Source organism: Punica granatum, chromosome 5, assembly GCF_007655135.1.
Source record: "Punica granatum isolate Tunisia-2019 chromosome 5, ASM765513v2, whole genome shotgun sequence".
Lineage (NCBI taxonomy): Eukaryota > Viridiplantae > Streptophyta > Magnoliopsida > Myrtales > Lythraceae > Punica > Punica granatum.
The window spans coordinates 20,701,686-20,723,265 of NC_045131.1; the positions used below are offsets into that span (position 1 = coordinate 20,701,686).

The following is a 21,580-nucleotide window of genomic DNA, read 5'->3' on the forward strand; positions in this document are numbered from 1 at the left end:
TTAGTGCCCCTCGACCCCCGATTGACCTTTGTGCATCCTTGCATTTGTTTTGGCGATCCTTTTGCCCCGTGAGTGATTGTTGGCTCGTCGTCCTCGGTCGGGGACCGTTGGCCCGGGAAGACCTAGGGACTTTGACCGGAATTTTCTCAGTGTGCCCTGAATGTCTTGAGGTGCTCGGGGATCGTTGTGAGGTGTCCGGAAATCGTTGCGATCTCTGTTTTCCGTGGAAATGCCCCGAAGGTTCGCCGGGAGACGTTCGTGCCCACTGAAACGTAGCTCGGGAGACCGAGTCGAGTTCTGGAAGGTTGTCTGAAGCTTGTTCCCCGGCCCTGGTGGTCCCTGGATGCCTGTAAGCCCGTTTTGAGGGGCTGTTTGCTTGTCAGTGGGGCGAACCCCGAGAGCTCTGTCAGAAAAGGCGTCCGTGGGGGATCGGAGTGTCCTGGCTTAAGCATGATGCCCCGGAAATGCGCTCGGACGTGTCATTGGTCACTTTGGCACTGAGAGGGATTTTTGGAGTCCCATATTGGGCACCTTTCGGTGCTTCGGTGACTCGATGATGAATAGTGCCACAGTGTCAGCTCCGTCGTTTCGGGGATTCCTTGTTCGTTCGTTCTTCTGATGGCTTTCCTCCGCTTTTCTCAGTGACCTAGCCCTTTCTCCTATTGCTCATGACCTCGTGCCCGCCTATTTGCCTCTGATTGCCGGGTGATGAATAGTGTCCCGGGCTTCGGTCGGGAATCCTCTTGTGGGAAGCCGGTGGGCCAAAATGGGGCGCTGACAGTTATCTAATGTTTGATTAAATCAGATGCATGATTAATCCGGTTTTTCGCGTTTTGCAACAGAAATGAAGATGCCCGCCACCGAATCTACAATAGGGAGATAGAAACACCGAAAGTGGACGGAATGGGCCGTACGAATGAAACATCGAGGCGTTTCCGACTCCTTAATGCCTAGGATATCGGTGAATCATGGAATGACGATTATGCCCTTGAGTGGTAGAACGTGTGTAGTTCACATACAAATTAAAGATCGTATGACACGAAGAGGTCTAAAGAGACTCGCGCATCTCGACTTGAGCCGCCTCAAATTGGGCCCGGACTCGAGTCATGGTGTGCGAGTACTCGCTAGACACTGATTCTATTCGCGTCACACGTCTCGGTACTTTGAAATTGTAGGCTTTTAAAGAAAAGGGCATTTCCGCCATTCCGTGAACCATCGATGCGTTTACGAATTGACAATCAATTTATCTAATTATTTAGTCCAAATGATTTAATTAACCGAATGATACGTCCCGTTTCTCCCATTTGTGAAATTATTCAATGATTATCATTTCATGTCACAATTATGGTTTTGATGGGTAATTATCCGAAGCTAACGTGCCTAATAAATGATTAGCATGTAGTTAACAGTTAGAGAAAAGCGTAATCACAAGCAATTCCCAGGATCGATCTTGAAATGACAAAAGAGGCGAATCCTAACTCGGAGGGGGTCACGAGGAATTCGGCCATTTCCTAAGGATAAACGGCCGATTGCTTCTTGACCCAATTCGAGTTTCGATGGGTCTCTTATATCATTTCTAATCGGTCCTCGCATACATCAAGTGGCATGCATACACGATTTACACACATTTCACTAAGCCAATGTCACCATGATCTCGGTTACACAAATGGACACGCAAGACAAACACAAACATTGCATTCAATGGAATCTATAAAGCGACATTGGCTCATTCAATGATAAACTCGGAAATAGATCACGAGAAACCCACGACATCATGGAACGAGAGGTCCATAGCTTCGGATGGACCAAGGGACCTCTCGGCCCCCTTGCAAGGAAGGTAGTCCTGAGCATTCCTTGGTGCAGCCGACCCATAGGGTCTCTCCCTCCTAGATTCCGAACGTTTCTCGTCATGCCCACATGCTACACGACATCCGGGACAACAAGGTGCAGGAAATAACAAGCTTCAGGGTGAGAGAGTTTCCCGTGCGTCCATGAGGGACAAGAGGACTCTCACCCATCCCTTCGAGAGGCGTGGCCGTGAGTCCTTATGGCCCCTACGGACCACAAGGACCTCTCTAACCTCGAAATGAGTCATTTCCTGTCATGACATGCACATTTATACGAAATATGAATGTAACAAAAAATGAAACACATGGTATTGCATGGGATTGCATGAAATTAAAGAAAAAAAATCTAACTTGCATATAACATGCACTTTATCACTTTATTGCCTCGTAACAAACAAAGATCGAAGAGCTCGTCCCTTTAAATCATAGAAGAGTGTTACCTAGCCTCGATGTACGAGGAAAAGAGTCGAGGAAGTGGCAATGGGAGTCAGAAGACTCGGCTGGACGTCAAGGGTAGTAGATGCCCATAAGACAACGTCCGTGGCAGCCAGAGAAAATCGAGCTCGGCACGCTAGCTCCGACCACGGCACCAAGTGAGATCGGGCTTCTCGGACTCCTAAGGGATAGATCTAGACGTTCGTGGACAGTTCCGAACGTGCCGGAGCCTGGACAAACCCGAAATGATGAGAGAAATTTCGGTAAGAAACGATGAAACCCGATAAGAGAGAGTGAGTGAAACGGAGGTTGTGCACGGTTGTATGGCTCTCGGATTGTGACCACCTCTTCACGGGGGAGAGTGGGGGTTATGAGGGCCCTTTAAACGTGATGGCATGACTCGCCAAAGTCGTGGAAGGAAATGGCACGTTGAGGAAGTCGGGTGCACCGGGTGAGGGTTCTTGGAACCCGATAGTTCTCACGGTTGGAACGCGACGTTGGAGGCTTCAAATGGAGAATCTAAGCTCGGAAATAGACTTAGGGGATGAGAAATATGTAGGATATGAAGTTTGGTTGTGTTTGGCTTAAGTCGGGTCAGGCGTCGATCGAAATACCGGGTGGTTTTCAGTTGATTTTTGCCGGTTTGGCCACGAGATGGGTTGTGCGGGGATGAGGGAGTGGGCTGGAGATTGAGAGGATTTTAGAGAGAAGTTGGCTTGAGAGAGGATGGAGTTGAAGAAGTGATTAGAGTTAATGATGCTAGAGAACTTATAGGAGAGCTTAATGTGCTTAATGCGATTAGGGCAAGCTAAGTGTGCTTCGGGGAGTTAAGTGTGTGTTGCCGAAAATTTAAGGGGAATTAGGATGGGGAAATGTCACTTAGAGTATGGGAGAAGCAAGAGGAGAAGTGATGGGAAGTGATGGGAGGTGATGGATGGGAGATATGTGTAAGAAGATATTTGAATTGTGTGGTGGAGGGAAGAATGGAGGGGTTGAGCCGCCGGCCATGGGGATCTAGCCGTGGCTAGGTGCGGCCAAGCCGTGGCTTGGGGTTGGAGCCGAAGCTTAGGGTTGAGTCGTGGCTTGGAGGCTTGGCTTGGCTGAACTATGGGTCCTATTTTACTAGGAGAAATGCCGGGAGAAGCTCGGGGCTCGATTGGTTACGTGCTTGGCTTCCGTGGTCCGATTAATTGATAGATTTGGAATGCTTGCATGAAGAGAATTTAAATGAGCCCAATATCGCCATACTTCGCGTGAATGAATATTCGGGTGACCCGGCACCTCGAAAGTCGGTTTTGCTCTGTTTGGACATCTTGAGTGGAATTGACCGTCCCCATTCTCCAATTACTCCTCCGTGCACTGTATTGTTTGTCTCGGTGAGCTTTTTGTCCCGTGCGGAACTGTTGACCCGTCGTCCTTGACCGAAGACCATTAGCCGGAGGTGGCCTAGGGGTCCGCGATCGAGGTTTTCTCAGTATTTCCCGAATGATCTGGGGTGTTTGGAGACCGCTGTGGCCTCAGTTTGTCAGGAACATGCCCCGAAGACTCGCCGAGAGGCGTTCGTGACCACTGAAATGTCACTCGGGAGACCTAATTGATTTGTTTGTCCCAAGGCGAAATGATTTCCCTAGTCCTAGGAGTTGTAGGGAGTGAGTGGTGTGAAACTCGGACGTCAATTTTCCACCGAATGAGCTCTGAGCGCTAGATCCCGTCTGAAAGGGTCTTTTTCCAGAGTCGGGGTCCACTCACGAGAACAAGTTGAACTCCGATAGGCAGTCTGACCCTTTTTCTACAGTTCGAGTAACCCTCGAGTGTGCACAGGCCTGTTTTCGAGTGTCGTTCATCTGTTCGTGAATCGGGCCTCGTGGGGGCCTTGTTAGGAAAGGCGTCTGCGAAGGTTTGGGGGTGCCCCGGCTTAAGCAGGAGGCTTCTGAAATGCGCTCGAAGGTGTCATTGGTTATTTTGGTACCAAGAAGGATTTTTAGAGTCCCATATTGGATACCTTTTGACGTTCCGATGATCCGGCGATGAATAGGACCGCAGTACTGGCCTCTGCTGCTTTCAGGGTTCGTTGTTCGGCTTCTCTTCTAATCGGCTTTTGTGCTTTCCCTGGTGGACCTTGCTTCTCTCTCTCATAGTCCGTGCCCCTATGCCCGAGCGTTCGCCCCCGATTACTGGGTCATGAATAGTATCCCGAGCCTCAGTACGAGCGTTTTGGTGTAAGGAGCCGGTGGGGCAAAATGGGGAGCTGACAGCTTGCCCCTCTTTGGTTGCATGCTTGATTAGAGGATGTAGCCAAAGATCATGAGAAGCATCCCTTTTGGTCCCGGCGATTGCCTTATTGCCAATATCTGTAGTCGCTCGTCCCTCTGAGTTGGATGTGTAGGGAGAATGTGCAAGTGCACGAACTTGTCACAAGATAGCAGCATGGTTGAGAGGTGAAGATTTTGAAACGGTGGATGAGGGGCCTGAGCCCGCAAAGCAGTATGTGCAGGGCCGAAGCTCTTGGAAAGCAGTATGTGTAGGGCCGAAGCCCGTGGAAAGCAGTAAATCACTAGGCCGAAGCCCGTGGAAAGCAGTAGCTGACTAGGCCGAAGCCCGTGGAAAGCAGTAAATCACTAGGCCGAAGCCCGAGGCCCGTGGAAAGCTGTTAATCACTAGGTCGAAGCCCGTGGAAAGTAGTAAATCACTAGGCCGAGGCCCGTGGAAAGCGGTAAATCACTAGGCCGAAGCCCGTGGAAAGCGGTAAATCATTAGGCCGAAGTCCGTGGAAAGCAGTAAATCACTAGGCCGAAGCCCGTGGAAAGCGATAAATCACTAGGCCGAAGCCTGTGGAAAGCAGTAAATTACTAGGCCGAAGCCCGTGGAAAGCGGTAAATCATTAGGCCGAGACCCGTGGAAAGCAATAAATCACTAGGCCAAGGCCCGTGAAAAGCCGTAAATCACTAGGCCGAGGCCCGTGGAAAGCAATAAATCACTAGGCCGACGCCCGTGGAAAGCGGTAAATCACTAGGTCGAAGCCCATGGAAGCGGTAAATCACTAGGCCGAAGCCCGTGGAAAGCGGTAAATTGCCAAAGCGCAGGGAAAGTAGAAGTGGGGATCGATGCTAGGTGGCGTCGCGTGATGCTGGAAGAGGTGGATTGCTTGGTTTCGAGTTGAGATCGTGCTCAGGCGACGCAAGATGTTGTTTGTTGCATTCTTGAACTGGGGTCAAGTGACCTCCCTATAGTGCCCTCCACTCGGTTCGAGGTTGCGATCTGCTGCATGAATCAATCGCGTGTCCGTCAAGGAGGAGATGCCCCTTGGGGTTCTCGACTGCACCTGCGCATGGAGAAAAAGGCAACCTACAAAGGATGTCAGTTGCGCCCAATCAGTGAGACTATGACATAAAAGAAGGATCCATGTAAAGATGTGTCGGAGGTTTGCTGTCGGTGACCGTTGGAGGGTGACCGTGTCCTTATAGGGGAATGGCCTTTCATGGAACGGGGTGACTCGTGGAATATGTGCACAAAGGTAAAGGGAGAGATCTTATGGGATCCTCCAAATCAAGGATACGTTGATTCGATCCCGTTTTGAAGTGAGTCTCGAGTCCGGAGAGTCGAAGAGAGTTTGTTTGCGTCGAAGACTGCCGAACCACTACTCATTGTAGCTTCACGAGGAGTGCCGCTTTTCTTTCGTGGTCGAGTCGACATTGCCCCCTAACTTTTGCCTAGGCCGCAAAATGCGTGATGACCTAGTGGGTGTCAACACCCCATTTTGGCTCACCTTTCCAAACAATGATATCAGCAATGGTCCAAGCCACAACTTGAGCAGAATACAGAAAAATGACTTAACAGAGCAGATATCACTATTCATCCTCAAGTCGGCAAAATTGAACAGAAGACATGCACATGTGACAGAAGGACTCCAGGGGTCACCAAAGGGTAATAGAGTGACTAGAGAGCTCAACAATGTCCAAAACCGGCATTTCCAGTGTACTACATGGACAATCCTATTTTCCGATAGTTCGCTCGTCCGTCTGAAGATAGCCAATATTGGACCTCAAAAATCCACATCGATGCCAAACGGATGAAAAGTGTCTCAAACGCATTTCGCAAATCATCTGCTCTATACAGAACAACTTTCTGTATATAGACAACTTTTAAGTGGAAGTCCAAAAATGCCGGTTTCTCGGAGAAAAGTTAATTCCAAATATCAGATGCGGCCATGCCCCACAATCATACAGAGCACGAGCAGTGCTTCAGATTGTCTTTTGGAAGCCATACAGACACCCTAAATGACTTCCGAGCGACAAAATGGGCATACCCCTCTTCGGAAGAGCATAATCGGAGACTGGTCTGATGGAATTATGGCAAACGAAGTTCACACTACATTGCCCTGAAAACTCTAACGGACATTCGCAATTGGGCAAAACAGACAGTAAAACCCTTCACGGTTTCCCGAGTAACCTCCGAGGATCACAAAAGGCCATTTTCAGTGAAAATCCATATCCGGAGGTCCTCTTTGGGGAAACTTGACACCGGATGCTTACGTTACACAACGCTAGCCTTCTCAAGGCTCAATGTGGAATCGTCGGAATGAATCACACAACTCATCTAGACCCCTCGAGCAGTGCTTTAAGGGTCTCAGATGCACTTTTCATATTCTTAGAGGCCCAATCTTGGCAAACGGAGATCACAGTGATCTCCGGATCGCCCAAGAAACTCAGAAAGCAATCTGAGAAATTCAGTTTTGGCCTCCTAGGACATCTCCGGCTCTACATTTGCTTTTACCGGCTTAAGGGACAAAGTGCCCACGTAATTTGACAATTTATGTCAAAATGACCGACGTGGGATGCAGATACAAGATATGCTGTCTGTCAGCACCCCATTTTGGTCCAACGAAGGACTCCTGGCCGAAGCTCGGATTACTATTCATGGCCCGACAATCGGAGGCGAACGCGCGAACGTGGGAGCACGGGCTACAGAAGAGAAGCAAAGCCCCCCCTAAAGGCTCAGAAGGGTAGTCAAAAGGGGAAATAAACAACGATCCCCGAAACAACAGAAGCTGGCCCTGTGGTACTATTCATCGTCGGATCACCGGAGCATCAAAAGGTATCCAATATGGGGCTCTAAAAATCCCTCGTGGTATCAAAATGACCAATGGCACGTCCGAGCGCATTTCAGAAGTCTACTACTTAAGTCGGGTTACTCCCGAACATTTGCAGACGCCTTCCTAACGGGGCTCCCAGGACGCCCGATCCACGGACAAGTAAACAACACCCGGAAACAGGCTTGCACACACCCAAGGACCACCAGGACCATGGAACAGGATTTAGACTGCGTGTCAGAGCTCATCTTGGTCTCCCGAGTGGATCCCGACCCGGAAAAGGGGCCATTTTTTACAAAAAGACATAGCCGGAGACCCTTTTAACAAATCGTCAGCACACGAAATCTGCGCCAATCAATCCCAGGGACCGCAAGGGCTTGGGAAATAAACCCCGATCGCATTGCATAATCCATTTAGGTTTCCCGAGTACCATTCCGGTAACAAAAGGGCCCCTTTCACGGGGAATCTTGTGCTCATAGCCTATTCAGGGAAATGTTAACGCTCGAACTCTGCACCATCCACTCCCAGCAACCCCTAGGGCCAAGGAAATCATTTTGGCTCGGACCAAGCAAAGCATATCGGTTTCCCGAGTGGCTTTTTAATGGCCACTATGCGCACCCGAATTTCATCTCGCCAGGGCACGCATGCGTGAAGCCTTTGCAACGCGGCTTGGGATTGTCCACCTTCCCGGGGACGCGCGACGGACGCACGTGAGAAGGAGTCCCCACTTACTTTTTACGACCCGTAGGTCGAGGGCCGTTGAGTCGCCCGGGTCTAGGGGTACAAGGTACACCTAAATGCTAAGGCAATGGTCATACGGAACCGGAAATTCCGAATTCGTGCGGGCCTATATCTAGCATGCCCTTTTGGTACTCTAGTTTACTAGGCTTACCGTTTTGTTTATTTACCGCGTGACTTAGGGTTGCACTTGACTCGCCCGTTTTGACACCGTAAAGTTGATGAATTGATCAAGTTGGTCCAATAATCCGAAAGATGAGTAGGCTTGTGCGTCGAGGAATCGGTTCACTATCTTAGCGTTACAGTTCATCGAACCGTGAGGTCGATTCCCTGCACGAACCGAAACTGCGAGTATTCGAGCTTACTCATCTCTTGGTGACGATAGACCAACTTAACCAGTTCGACGCTCGGACCTCTCGCTCACCGATCGGAGATCCTTACAAATGGCTGAATGAATGTACAAACAAATCCTCGCAATGTTCTCTCGAGTAATTACAAAATACAACTGAGTAAGTAAATGGATCCCGATCGGTTTGCATTGGGCCAATATTCCGCTCCGGCTCACCGTGTGTTTTGAATAACCGATAAATAAATTAAGGCAATGCGGGCTCAAGGAGCTGGGGATCGGGTCCGATCGAACCAACGGTCTGCCGGAGAACCGGTTGATTCCCACTGTAACCGTCGGACCGATCAAGCTCCCGGGTGATATCTAAATACGTTTCATACATCCAATCCAAATTGCCTTCCACATAGGCCATGTTTGGAGTATGATGATGAATCGAGGCTAGATCCCATTCCGCACTCGGGTTGCACGCGCTCAGTGAGTTAGGAAGCGTTGGACCTCGTGTTCGGTGGTTTGGGGCGTTGGACCCCGTGCAACACGTAACCTATGGGCTCCGGCCCGAACCGCAACAAATTAGCAAAGACAAGTGGAAAACAGAAGAAAAATGGTAAAACTGACGAAAACATACAATAACTGACAAGTGCCGGTAAATACAGACAAGTTGTATATTAAGTCGAATGTACGTGATTTAATCAGTTATTAACCAGGGTTGATTAGCAAACAATGTATCTAACCTAGGCAAACAAAGATGGTGGGCTAGAATATGGTTCTAAGCCAATTGCATGTGTGAACTTGTTTTAGGATTCTTATTCAGTGAGGTGACACTGCGGTTTCACCGAATTAGCCAAACTCGTATTTTGACTCTAGATTGGAACCTAACATTCCACCAACCCATTATCTAATGTTCGTTTAAGTCAAGTGCACGATTAATCCGGTTCTTGGTATTTTGTAACTGAAATAAAAGGTTCACCACCGAATCTACGATAGGAAGACAGAAACACCGAAAGTGAACGGAATGGGCCGTGCGAATGAAACTCGCACCCGAGCGGGTAGCCCTTTCTCGCCCATAGATCGAGGTGTTTCCAACTCCCTAACGCCTAGGATATCGGTGGATCTCGGAATGACGATTATGCCCTCGGATAATAAAAACATGTGATGTTCGTGTGCAAACTGAAGATCGCGTGACACGAAGAAGTCTAAGGAGGACTCGCATGTCTCGACTCGAGCCGCCTCAAATTGGGCCCGGACTCAAGTCGTAGCACGCGAGTACTCGCTAGACATCGATTCTATTCGTGTTACACGTCTCGGTGCTTTGAAATTGTGAGCCTTTTAAGGAAAAGGGCATTCTCGCCGTTCCGTGAACCATCGATTCGTTTACGAATTAATAATCAATTTATCAAATTATTTAGTCCAAGTAGTTTAATTAATCAAATAACACGTCCCCTTTTCCCATTTGTGAGATTCTTCGGTGATTATTGTTCCACATTGCGGTTATGGTTTGGATGGGCGATATTCGGATCTAGCATGTCTAATAAGTAATAAACATGTAGACAACAATTAAAAGGAAGCATAATTGCAAACAATTCCAAGGATCAACTTCGGAATGATGAAGAGGCCAATCGGAACCTAAAAGAGGTCACGAAGGAGTCGGCCACCCCCAAGGATGATTGGCCAAATGCTCCTTGACCCGATTCAAGTTTCGGTGGGTTTCTCACGTCATTCCTAATCATCCCTTGCATACATCATGTAACATGCACGCGAGAATAACACACATTTCACTAAATCGACATCAACACGACCCTGATTCACACAAATAAACACGGGAGACACTCAAAAACACCATATTCAAGGAATCAACAACGACGTTAACTCATTCAACGATAAACTTGGAAATAACTCACGGGAATCACACGGCCTCAAGGAACAGAGAGCCTTAGGACTTCGGGTGGGCCAAGGAGCCTCACGGCCCCATCGTAAGGAGATGGCCGTGGGTTCCTTGACATGACCGAACCCTCCAAAGCCTCTCCCTCCTAGATCCCAAGTGTTTCTCGTCATGCCATTGTATCTTAGTCATGGTTAGGGACATCACGATCGTGGAAATGGCCTAATCTGGAAGGATGAGGCGGTCATGGACCCTAGAGAGCCAAAGAGGCTCACGGCCCCCCCCTATGAGGCTCGGCCGAGAGGCTCTATGACTCTCCCGAGTCTATGACGGTCTCATCCTTTCGGATTCGAACCATTTCACGTTATGCATGCTTACTCACACAACATACGGACGTAATAAAAGAAATGAAGCACTTACGATGCATGGGTTTGCATGAGGAATCCGGATCTAGAGGAAAAATAACGTCTTTCATGCATTCCGATTCTTTAGATCACATCAACGTTTCATACAAGCATATATCGAGGATCCTAACTTCTCTAAGTCGTAGAGGGATGTTACCTATCCTCGATGCACGAGGGAAAGAGTCGGGGAAGTGGCCTTGAGAGTCGCAAAACTCAGTTGGACGCTACGGATGGCGGGTACCCATAGGTGGTAGCAGCGGCAGCTTGGGAAGATCGGGCTTGGCACGTTAGCTCCAACCACGGCACGGTGCAAGATCGGGCTCGTTGGACTCCTAAGGGATGGATCTAGATGTTCGTGGAAAGTCCCGAATGTGCCGAACCCTGGACAAGCCCGAAACAGTGAGAGAAAGCTCGGTAAAGAAAAGTGGACCCGGTAAAGAAGAAACGGGTGGAACGGTGGTTGTGCACGGTGGATCGGCCCTCGGACCGTGACCACCTCTTCACGGGGGAGGGTGAGGGTCATGAGGAACCCTTTGAACGTGATGGCACGACTCGGCAAAGTTGTGGGAGGAAATGGCACGTTGTTGAAGTGCGGGTGCACGCTGGTGGCGTCCTTGAGACCCGATTGTTCGCACGGCTGAAACGTGATGATGGAGGCTTCAAATGAGAAATCTAAGCCCGGAAATGGACTTAGGGGGTGGGAAATATGTAGGCAAGGGAGTTTGGTGATTTTTAGCTTAAGTCGGGTCGGGTGGTTACCGGAATACCGGGCAGTTTTCCGGTGATTTTGGCCGGTTCCGGCCTTGAGAGGGGCTGAACGTAGAGTGAAGGAGAGGGCTGGGCTTGAGAGGTTTTTGGAGAGATGTTGGCTTGAGAGAGAGTGAGGATGAAGAAATGATTAGGGTTAATGATGAATGGGGCTTTATAGGCTAGCTTCATGGCTCGATTAAGGGAAGTTAAGTGAGGATAGGAGGCCTAAGTGTGGTTGTCGAAATTTTCAAGGCAATTAGGGTGGGGTTTGTGTCATGTAGAGTGTGGGGAAAGGAAGGAAAAGTTGATGGGAGGTGATGGGAAAGGGATAGGAAGCGATGGGTGTAAGAAGGATTTGAAATTTGTGGTGGAGGGAAGGGGAAAACCCCTTGGAGCCGCCGGGTTTGGGTTTGAGCAGCGACTAATTGCGGCCAAGCCGTGACTTGGGGATTGAGCCGAGATCTTGGGTTTGAGCCGTGGCTTGGTGGCTTGGTTTGGTTGAGCTGTGGATCCCATTCGACTAAGAGAAAAGCCGGGAAAAGCTCGAGACTTGATTGAACGCGCGTCCGATCTCCGATGTCCGATTAATTAATAGATTTGGAATGCTTGAACGAAGAGAATTTGAATGAGCCTAATATCGCCATATGTCATGTGAACGAATGTTCGGGTGACTCGGCGCCTCGAGAGTCGGTTTTGCCCCGTTTGGATATTCAGAGTGGAGTTGAGTGTCCCCGTTTCCAATTGCTCCATTGTGCATCGTAGTGCTCGTCTCGGTGAGCCTTTTGTCTTGTGCGGGATCATTGGTTCGCCGTCCCTGACCGAAGACCGTTAGCCGGAGGAGACCTAGGGACTTGCGACCGGGGCTTCCTCAGTGTTCCCCGAATGTCTCGAGGTGTTCGGGGACCACTGTGATCTCTGTTTTCCATGAATGTGCCCTGAAGGTTCGCTGGGAGGCGTTTGTGACCACTGAAATGTCCCTCGAGAAACCTCGTAGAGTTTCGAAAGGTCATTTGAAGCTCATTCCATGACCCCGGTGATCCCTGGGTGCGTGCAGGCCCGTTTCTGGATGCCGTTTACTCGTCAGTGGATCGGGCCCCCCCCCAGAGGCCCGTCAGAAAAGGCGTCTGTGAGAGATCGGGGGTGTCCCGGCTTAAGCAGGATGCCTCCGAAACGTGCCCGGATGTGTCATTGGTCACTTTGGCACCGAGAGGGATTTTTAGAGTCCCATATTGGACACCTTTCGGTGTTTCATTGATTCGGTGGTGAATAGTGCCGCAGTGCCAGTCCCTGTTGCTTCGGGACTTGTCATCTGTTTACTTTTTCGATCGCCCTCTCGTGCTCTCCTAGTGGACCCTGCTTTCTCTTGTCATTCGTGACTCTATGCCCGCACGTTCGCCTCCGATTGTCGGGTGATGAATAGTAATCCGGGCTTTGGCCGGAGATTATCGTGTAGGGAGCCGGTGGGCCAAAATGGGGTGCTGACAGCTTGCCCCTCTTTGGTTGCATGCTCAGTTAAATGATGTAGCCAAAGATTGTAAGAAGCACCCCCTCTTGGGCCCGGCGACTGCTCTGATACAGTTCCCCCATGGCTGCTCGTACCCTGCTTGGATACATCGGGATATTGTGTAGGAAATTAGAATCGGGATGGACCCGAAACAGGAATTTAAACCGGGATGGACCCGAACAGAAATTTAGACTGGGATGGACCCGAACAGACCGGGATGGACCCGAACAGGAATTTAAACCGGGATGGACCCGAACAGGAATTCAGACCGGGATGGACCCGAACAGATCGGGATGGACCTGACTAGGAATTCAGACCGGGATGGACCCGAACAGACCGGGACGGACCCAAACAAGAATTTAGACTGGGATGGACCCGAACAGACCGGGAGGGACCCGAATAGGAATTTAGACCGGGATGGACAAGAACAGGAATTTAGACCGGGATGGACCCGAAACAGGAATTTAGACCGGGATGGACCCGAACAGGAATTTAGACCGGGATGGACCCGAAACAGGAATTTAGACCGGGATGGACCCGAATAGATCGGGATGGACTTGAACAAGAATTTAGACCGGGATGGACCCGAACAAGAATTTAGACCGGGATGGACCCGAACAGGAATTTAGACTGAGATGGACCCGAACAGACCGGGATGGACCCGAACAGGAATTTAGACCGGGATGGACCCGAAACAGGAATTTAGACCGGAATGGACCCGAACAGGAATTTTAAACCGGGATAGACCCGAACAGGAATTTAAAATCGCGATGGACCCGAGACGGGAATTTAAAAACTAGGATAGACCCGAGACACTTGTTCGGGGATCGCGCAAAGCATTAGGTGATGTGGTTCGCTTGGCGTTGGGCCTGGATTGCATCATGTGCGACGACTGATAATGATTCCTCAATGCTTGCCCTTCTTTGGACGTCGGTTGTTTGGTAGCGTGGAACACCCCTTGACGGCTTCCGGTGTATCGAGAGCACGACCTGTCGCGTGAGACAGATATGAGTCTGTTAGGGAGGAGATGCCCCTTGGGGTTCCATGCGCATCTGCAGAGAAGAGCATAACTCTTCATTAGTCATGTGGACAGTGGTGCGCGATGAGTGTACAAGGCTGATGCTGTTCCAAAGGTGTTGATCTGCCGTAAATTGGCGTTGCTGCCGTAATGAAGTTGCTTCGTTGTTGCTTTGCCCTTAGGGTGGCGGTGTGTTTGATCTGCCGAAAGCCGGCTTTGCTGCTAGGGCGATTGCTTGTTGCTCTGCCAGGTGCCGGCTTTGTCGTAGGGGCGATTGTAGTTTGCTGGGGATGCCCCGGTCGCGCGATGAGGGACTCGAGCTCTGGGGTAGAGCGCCTACGTATCTCGAGGGGTTGGAAACCAGAGTCCGCCGTAGTTCTTATGTTTGTTGTACCTGTGATCCTAACATCATTAGTAAGTCATGGGATTACTAGCGATTTGTAAGCACAGGTAAAAGGAAGTGTTTGTAACGCATGCTCTTCAGTTTCGGGTCGCCTGGGCGACCCGTGGAGAGTTTTTGCTTTGGTGATGCGAATGGGGGTCCCGCTTTCAGAGGCCCCGATGTGAGGCCTCCGAGGCTCCTGTTGGCCTTGCATGGGCATATCGAGACGTTCTCAAAGGTGCCCAAGCGGCTCTATCGGTTGTTCGACGCGCCCGTGACCTTAGGACCTTCTCATCAGGGTGCCGTAGGGCGACTGCATTTGTAACCCGCATGGGGAATTTTTTGTTCAAATTTGGTCAGACCTCGGTCTAGTCATTTCCAGAGTGTTATGACTAGACTCCCGGAAAGAAATGTCTAGGATTTTGGCTTTGTGGTAGCCGATTGAAGGGTGGTTATGACCCATTTTGGAGTTGTGCAATGACAAAGAGAAAAGAGAAAGCTTGGGGAGCACGTTGCCCAAGGCTGAAAGGATACACGGGTTCACGCTTGCCGTGAGATGTACCCCCCCTTTCTCTTCCGTCCTTCGGTTGGTGTTGGCTGTCTTGAACTGTTTGGATTGCGTGCTTGGTCGCCCACTGTGCTTGAAGAAGAATCCGCCTTGGACGGTTGAGTTCTGTAGGAGAGCCGATCGGGGATCGTGTTAGAGTAGATAACTTGACAATTTCCCTTGGGGATCCCTGGTCCGCGCAGTGTGCGAAGGCCCAGGGTGACTGTTTTGTTTATCTCTCATTTTACTCTCCTTTTGCTACGGTCACCCGCCTCGGGGCCGTACCTCTCAACCTAAAGGGGATGAACTCTCCTTTTGCCACGACCGCCCGCCTTGGGATTTTCAGTCGTGCCTCTCTCTTACCCTAGCTTTTGCCTAGGTCGCCCCGAGGGGTTTTCGACCTAGCAGGCTCGATTCTTTTGTCTCTCAAATTTGCAAGGGCGAAGGGTTCGAATAATTTGACCTCCAAGTGCGTTACGTTCTGTCTCCGTCAAGGAGTTGCGTCTGCTGCTCCCCCTTTTTGTCGGGGTTTGTTGATTTCTTCTTCGAATTGGCGGTGCCGGAGTTTTATATCTCGGCGGTACCTTGTTTTGTTCATTGGCGGGTTTTTCTCGCATCTTTTCTCTCTCTTTTCATTGGCGGGTTTTTTCCGCTTCTTTTCGCTCTGTTTTTTTCTTGCAGCTGGGGTTTGTATCGTATCCCCATGTATTTGTTTTACTTTTCCCGACTTTTTTGTTATTGCGGGTGCTTTGATGCGCTTTGCCTCTCGGAGACTTGGTGTTTGTTGTTCATGCATTCGGAAGCCGAACTACGTGTTCTTCGTCCTTGCAATCTTTACAAGTGATTTCCTCTATTGTCTAGAGAAAGAAAATGCAAAATTGCCCTAGGGAGTGTGTGACCGAGGTTGTCCTGATGCTTGCTGTGGAAGATGCCCATTCTTGATGCGGATGACTAGGAGCGTTCCAGTGTCGTTTGTTGGAGTGACCCACTATGGCGACTGTCAGCACCCCATTTTGGCCCACCGGTTTCCCACACGAGGATTTCCGACCGAGGCCCGGGACACTATTCACCACCCGGCAATCAGAGACAAATAGGCGAGCATGGGGTCATGAGCAATAGGAGAAGAGCACGATCTACTGAGAAAAGCGGAGGAAAGCCATCGGAAGAACGAACGAACAAGGAATCCCCGAAACGACGGAGCTCACACTGTGGCACTATTCATCACCGAGTAACCGAAGCACCGAAAGGTGCCCAATATGGGACTCCAAAAATCCCTCTCAGTGCCAAAGTGACCAATGACACGTCCGGGCGCATTTCCAGGACGTCCTGCTCAAGCCGGGACACCCCAATCCCCCACGGACGCCTTTTCTGACAGAGCTCCCGGGGTTCGCCCCACTGAACAGCAAACGGCCCCTCAAAACGGGCTTACAGGCATCCAAGGACCACCAGGGCCGGGAAACAAGCTTCAGACAACCTTCCGGAACTCGACTCGGTCTCCCGAGCTACGTTTCAGTGGGCACGAACGTCTCCCGGCGAACCTTCGGGGCATTTCCACGGAAAACAGAGATCACAACGATCTTCAAGCACCCCACGACGATCCCCGAGCGCCTCAAGACATTCAGGGAACACTGAGAAAATCCCGGTCACAAGTCCCTAGGCCTCCCCGGGCTGATGGTCCTCGGCCGGGGACGACGAGCCGACGATCCCTACGGGGTAAAAGGGTCACCGAAACGAATGTTATGATGCACAAAGAGCAATCGGGGACCGGGGGACGCTAAACTCCGCTCCGAACGTCCAAACAGGGCAAAACCAACTCTCGAGGCGCCGAGTCGCCCGAACGTTCGTCCACACGAAGCATGGCGATATTAGGCTCATTCAAATCCTCGTCATTCAAGCATTCCAAATCCATAAATTAATTGGACATCGGAGATCGGACGCGCGTTCAATCAAGTCTCGAACTTTTCCCGGCTTTTCTCTTAGTCGAATGGGGTCCACAGCTCAGTCAAGCCAAGCCTCCAAGCCACGGCTCAACCCCAAGCCACGGCTCAAACTCCAAGCCGCGGCTAAAACCCAAATTCGATGGCTCAATCCTTCAAGAAGCTCTCTCCACCACACATTTCAAATATCTCTTACACCCATCAACTCCACTCTTCCATCCATCACTTCCCATCAACCTTTTCAAGACAACTTCCCCTCCCTAATCCCTCTTAAGAAATTCGGATGCCCTAAGCACCATTTAATTGCATTTAACTTCACTCAATCTTGTCATTAAGCTTGCATTTATAAGTCTATTTGGTCATTAACTTAATCACAACTCATCTTGCACTCCCTCTCTAGCATTTCTCACTCAAAAAGTTAGGAGTCGGGAGCCACCAACCTTTCTCAAAAATTCCATCGGAATCCACCATTATGAATTCCGACCCGAAAACTGCTCAGTCGGGCCGGCGTTTCTGACTGTCTGTTCGGTTTTCTTGCAGATCGGGTCGATCCGTGACCCTTTTCGATGAACGACCACTTCTACCACCTCCAGGGGTCAGTTAGGAGTCAGGAGACGTTGGCCTTGCTCAAAAATTCCATCGGAATCCATCGTTATGAATTCTGACCCGAAAACTGCCCAGTCGGGCCAGTTTCCAGACGTGCTCTGTTTTGGGTGATTTTTACAGGACTGTACGGGTCGACCCGACAACTCTGGGAACAAACGACCACCACGGTCACCTAGAGGAGTCCCTTGGCTATCCAAGGCAACCGACCTTGCCTCAAAATTCCATCGGGAGCCTCCGTGGCGACGTCCGACCCGACTTGTGCCAGTCGGGTCTGTCCACCCTTCCGTTCGGGTCTGTTCAACGGAAAACAGCCCAAACCCGACCCATCAACGGTCCAACCCGACTCTTGAAGGTACCATCCCGCATCTCGGGACTAGGTATGACCATTCCCGACTTAGAGGAGCTAGGACTTTTACATTATTGTTGTGTTTATGGAGTTTTGAGGGGTTTTAAGCATGATTTTAATTCCGAACTTTAATATTATGCAATTTCCTTATTACACCATGCATGTTTATCATCGTTTAACTTGCCAGCATGTCGGGAAATATTTAAATCGAAGTCGAGGAAACTATCCCGACCCGGAAAAGCCGAGATCATTCGGGTTAACCTCTCCATGAGGTAACCTAGAGCTTTCTTGACCTTTTTGGGTCAAGACCGGATTCCTTTGCCCCGATTTAAATTGTTTCCTGAGTTTTATTGTTTTTCTCACATCCATGAAGTCGTTATTATTTTATCGATTCCTTTAATAGTATGTTTGTGCATGTTTGCATGTTTGAATGTGTTATTTAAATCATGATAATACCGACTTTCGTTTAATCGTGTTATTTAACATGTTTGATGTTTGAGCATGCGAGAAACGATTCAAAACAAGACGGGGAAAACTTGTGAAACCAAATACAAGCCATGAGACCTCTCGGCTTTATCCAAGGAGAATAGGCCGAGAGTCTCATGGAGTTATTCGGGTTCCATGAGGCTTCCTCTTCCCGTTTTAAATCCGTTCTCGGATTTCGTGTAATTGCAAGTTCAACTACATCGAGAATTTCACATGAAATGTCTTTCCAAACCAAAATATGCATGGATTCGCAATTCGGAGACCCTTTCGGGCCTATTAGGACCAAAGGGTGTTTCGGCCATCGTTGGTCGAATCTTCCTCGGTCTTTCATGACCCGTCTTGGTCGCCGAGTCACGAATCGTTTTTACAATTAATGCATTCGGCACAACCCTTAAGCATTAATTCCACAAACGGGTTAATCGGGACGCTCACATGATTAAACCCATTTCACACTGATAAGGTTTACACGAATTGGCCATTAACTGATAACTCGCGTCGATGAGTTGTCAAATGACGTTGGTGCCCTTTTCAAACTTATCAATTTCAAAACCCGAAACGCGCGGTCCGATGTAGCATGGATGTCTGAAAAGTGTTTCTGTGTCTCAACTTGAATGTTTACCTGATTTCAGGTAGCTTAGGTCAGGATACAGAAGATCTTTCTAGATCACTTCCGGGCAGATCGATCGGTTCTTTAGCTTTTTCGGGGTTCTTGCACAACCCTGGACGACCCAGGGAATTGGTCGACACCGGCTACAGGCCGAGGTGGCCCGCACTGCGATGTTTCCCCTTTTCTGAAAACAATTTTCAAATAAAGGGCAAAATCGTCTTTTCACAATTCAGCGACACTCTTAGGGTTAGCATGACAGAAACACTACAGTATGGGACAAGAACGGGCTACCTGTTCAGGTGCAGGTTCATCTGCATAGCCTTTTCTTATCTCACTGATGAGTTTCTGTCATCCTAACATAGACTCGGGTAACTAGAACGGTTATCTCTGTCAGAAAACATGCAAAATGCTGATTAACCTTTCACTCGACTTAAGCAAACACTAGATAATGGTTAGGAGGAATTCTAGATTCCAAATCTAGAGTCGAAACATGAGTTTGGCTAATTCAGTGGAAATTCAGTGTCACAATACAGAACAATTGTAAAAGCAATCCACACACATGAGATTTGACTCTCTTTGTCAAGTTCTCAAAACAAAGCCGAATGCTAAAACATTGGCACGTGCTTGTTTGTCTAGGGTAGGATTTGCATGCCAAAATACCCCGGATTAACAACTTGTTAAAACACGTACACTCGATAATAACAAACACCTTGTCTGTTATTTACATATTGCGTGTTATCTTTCCGCACCTGTTTGCCATGCGGGTCGAGCCTGATCCCTAGGCCGAATAATATTAGGGTTCAACGCCCTAATCAACACTCACAGGGTCCAACGCCCTATTCAGTGAGAGCGTCCATTGAATTTCAGTTCTTCGGTCTTTTTCCCTAAACTCACGGCGAGTTAGAGTGGAATAATAACCGAACGCGAAATGACTGGAATTCGACCCTTTTTGTAATTTGTATTTATTGTTTTCGAGAGCATTGTAAGGATTTTTATTTTGTACATTTGTTCTGTAAGAATTCCAGTCGGTGAGCGAACGGTTTGAGAGTCGAATTAATCGAATCGGTCTAATGCTTGCCCAGACACAAGTAAATCCAAGATCTCGCGGTTTTGGTTCACGCAGGGATTCAACCTCCATGGTTCGATGAACTGTAACGCAAGATTGTGAACCAACTCCCCGACATACGGGTTTACTTCTCTCTTGGCTTCTCAACCGACATCGTTTAATTCATGCGGTAAATCATAAAACATGCAAGCCTAGCAAATCATAGTACCGAAAGGACGTGCGGGATATAGGCCCGCACGTAACATGAACCCCCGAACACGGATTTTCCGGTTCCGCACAGATCATTGCCTTAGCATTTAGGTGTACCCCGTACCCCTAGACCCGGGCGACTCAACGGCCCTCGACCTACGGGCCGTAAACAGTAAGTGGCGACTCCTTCTCACGCGTGTCCGTCGTGCATCCCCACGGGAAGGTGGACATTCCCAAGCCGCGCGATCCAAAAGCGTGCATGCGTGCCCCGACGAGATCAAATTCGGGTGCGCACAGCTTGGCGACTCCACTGGGGACTTTTAGAGGGTTCGGGCTCGTTCCCGCTTGCTTTGTTTGCTTGTTTATTTACCGCTTTCCGCATTTCCCGCTTACCTACTTAACGCACTTTTATTTCCCGCACATGCATTGCATATCATACTAGCTTCTAGGTACCTATGGGTCGCGTCCCACGACCGGTAATAGGAGCATAAGTTAAATAGGGGTTCCGAGTAAGGGTACGTCGCACGGTTGGACCGACGATTAGGCCCCCAAAGATCCCCGCTCAATTTCAAGGAATTGACACCCTTGAGTCGGGAGCCCCCATCCTTACGTAGCACGGTCCTTGTAGCACCGAACCATGCATCGTGCTATGCCTCCATGCAAGCCTTCAACCCGACGCTGACAACAGTCCATCGAGTCGGCCTGCGTGCCACTTGAGTCTTTTCCATTTCAAGAGCGATGTACATGTAATTTCTATTAAGCCGTGGGCATTTACTCTCTTCGCACACATGCATCATGCAATTTTCAAAAAATAGGATGTCATTCATGTTGACGAGTCCTAAGCGGATTTTCCTGTCGTCTTGGTAAGGGACGCCTCGCTCGGCCTCTTGCCCGCACCTCGACAGAGTCCACCAGCACACAAGGACCTCACCGACCCGCCACGAAATGCCGATGGCGTATACTCTGGGACAGCATGATCGACCTCATCAACACTAGGTTCGATCACCGAGAGGTCGCTGAGAAACGAAGAACTCGCCGGCCAACCACCTCAGAGGGAGCTCTCCCAAACCCGTGCCAAGATGCAGAGATGCGGTCAGGAGCTCGCTTGAGCGAACGCAACCCTGGAGAGGTCTAGGAAGAGGGCTCGTGGAAGACCATACATGCACTATATGATAGATATCTTCGCAGGGCCCTCACCTAGAACCAATGCTTTCCGAGGCTGTGCTCGCTCAGACTCCGAGTGTGGTGGAAGATCAGCTTAGGACTTTATTTTACAAGATTTACATTGCACTTTAGACCTTTCGAGTCAATGTAAATGACAACATTAGCTTTCGAAAATACACGCATCGTATGCATTCTGTTCATTTACTATTTCGCATAACAACTAACATCCCACCATACAAG

General features: G+C 49.5%; 1 protein-coding gene across 1 annotated transcript in view; it reads right to left on the reverse strand.

Annotated features, from left to right (window-relative positions):
- Positions 1-1,753: 1,753 nt before the first annotated feature.
- LOC116209056 overlaps positions 1,754-21,580 on the reverse strand; it is a 74,084-nt gene continuing 54,257 nt past the window's right edge. Inside the window, exon 3 of the mRNA XM_031542620.1 lies at positions 1,754-1,920. Within this exon, the coding sequence (XP_031398480.1) occupies positions 1,754-1,920 (167 nt within the window). The remainder of the gene's footprint in view (positions 1,921-21,580) is intronic.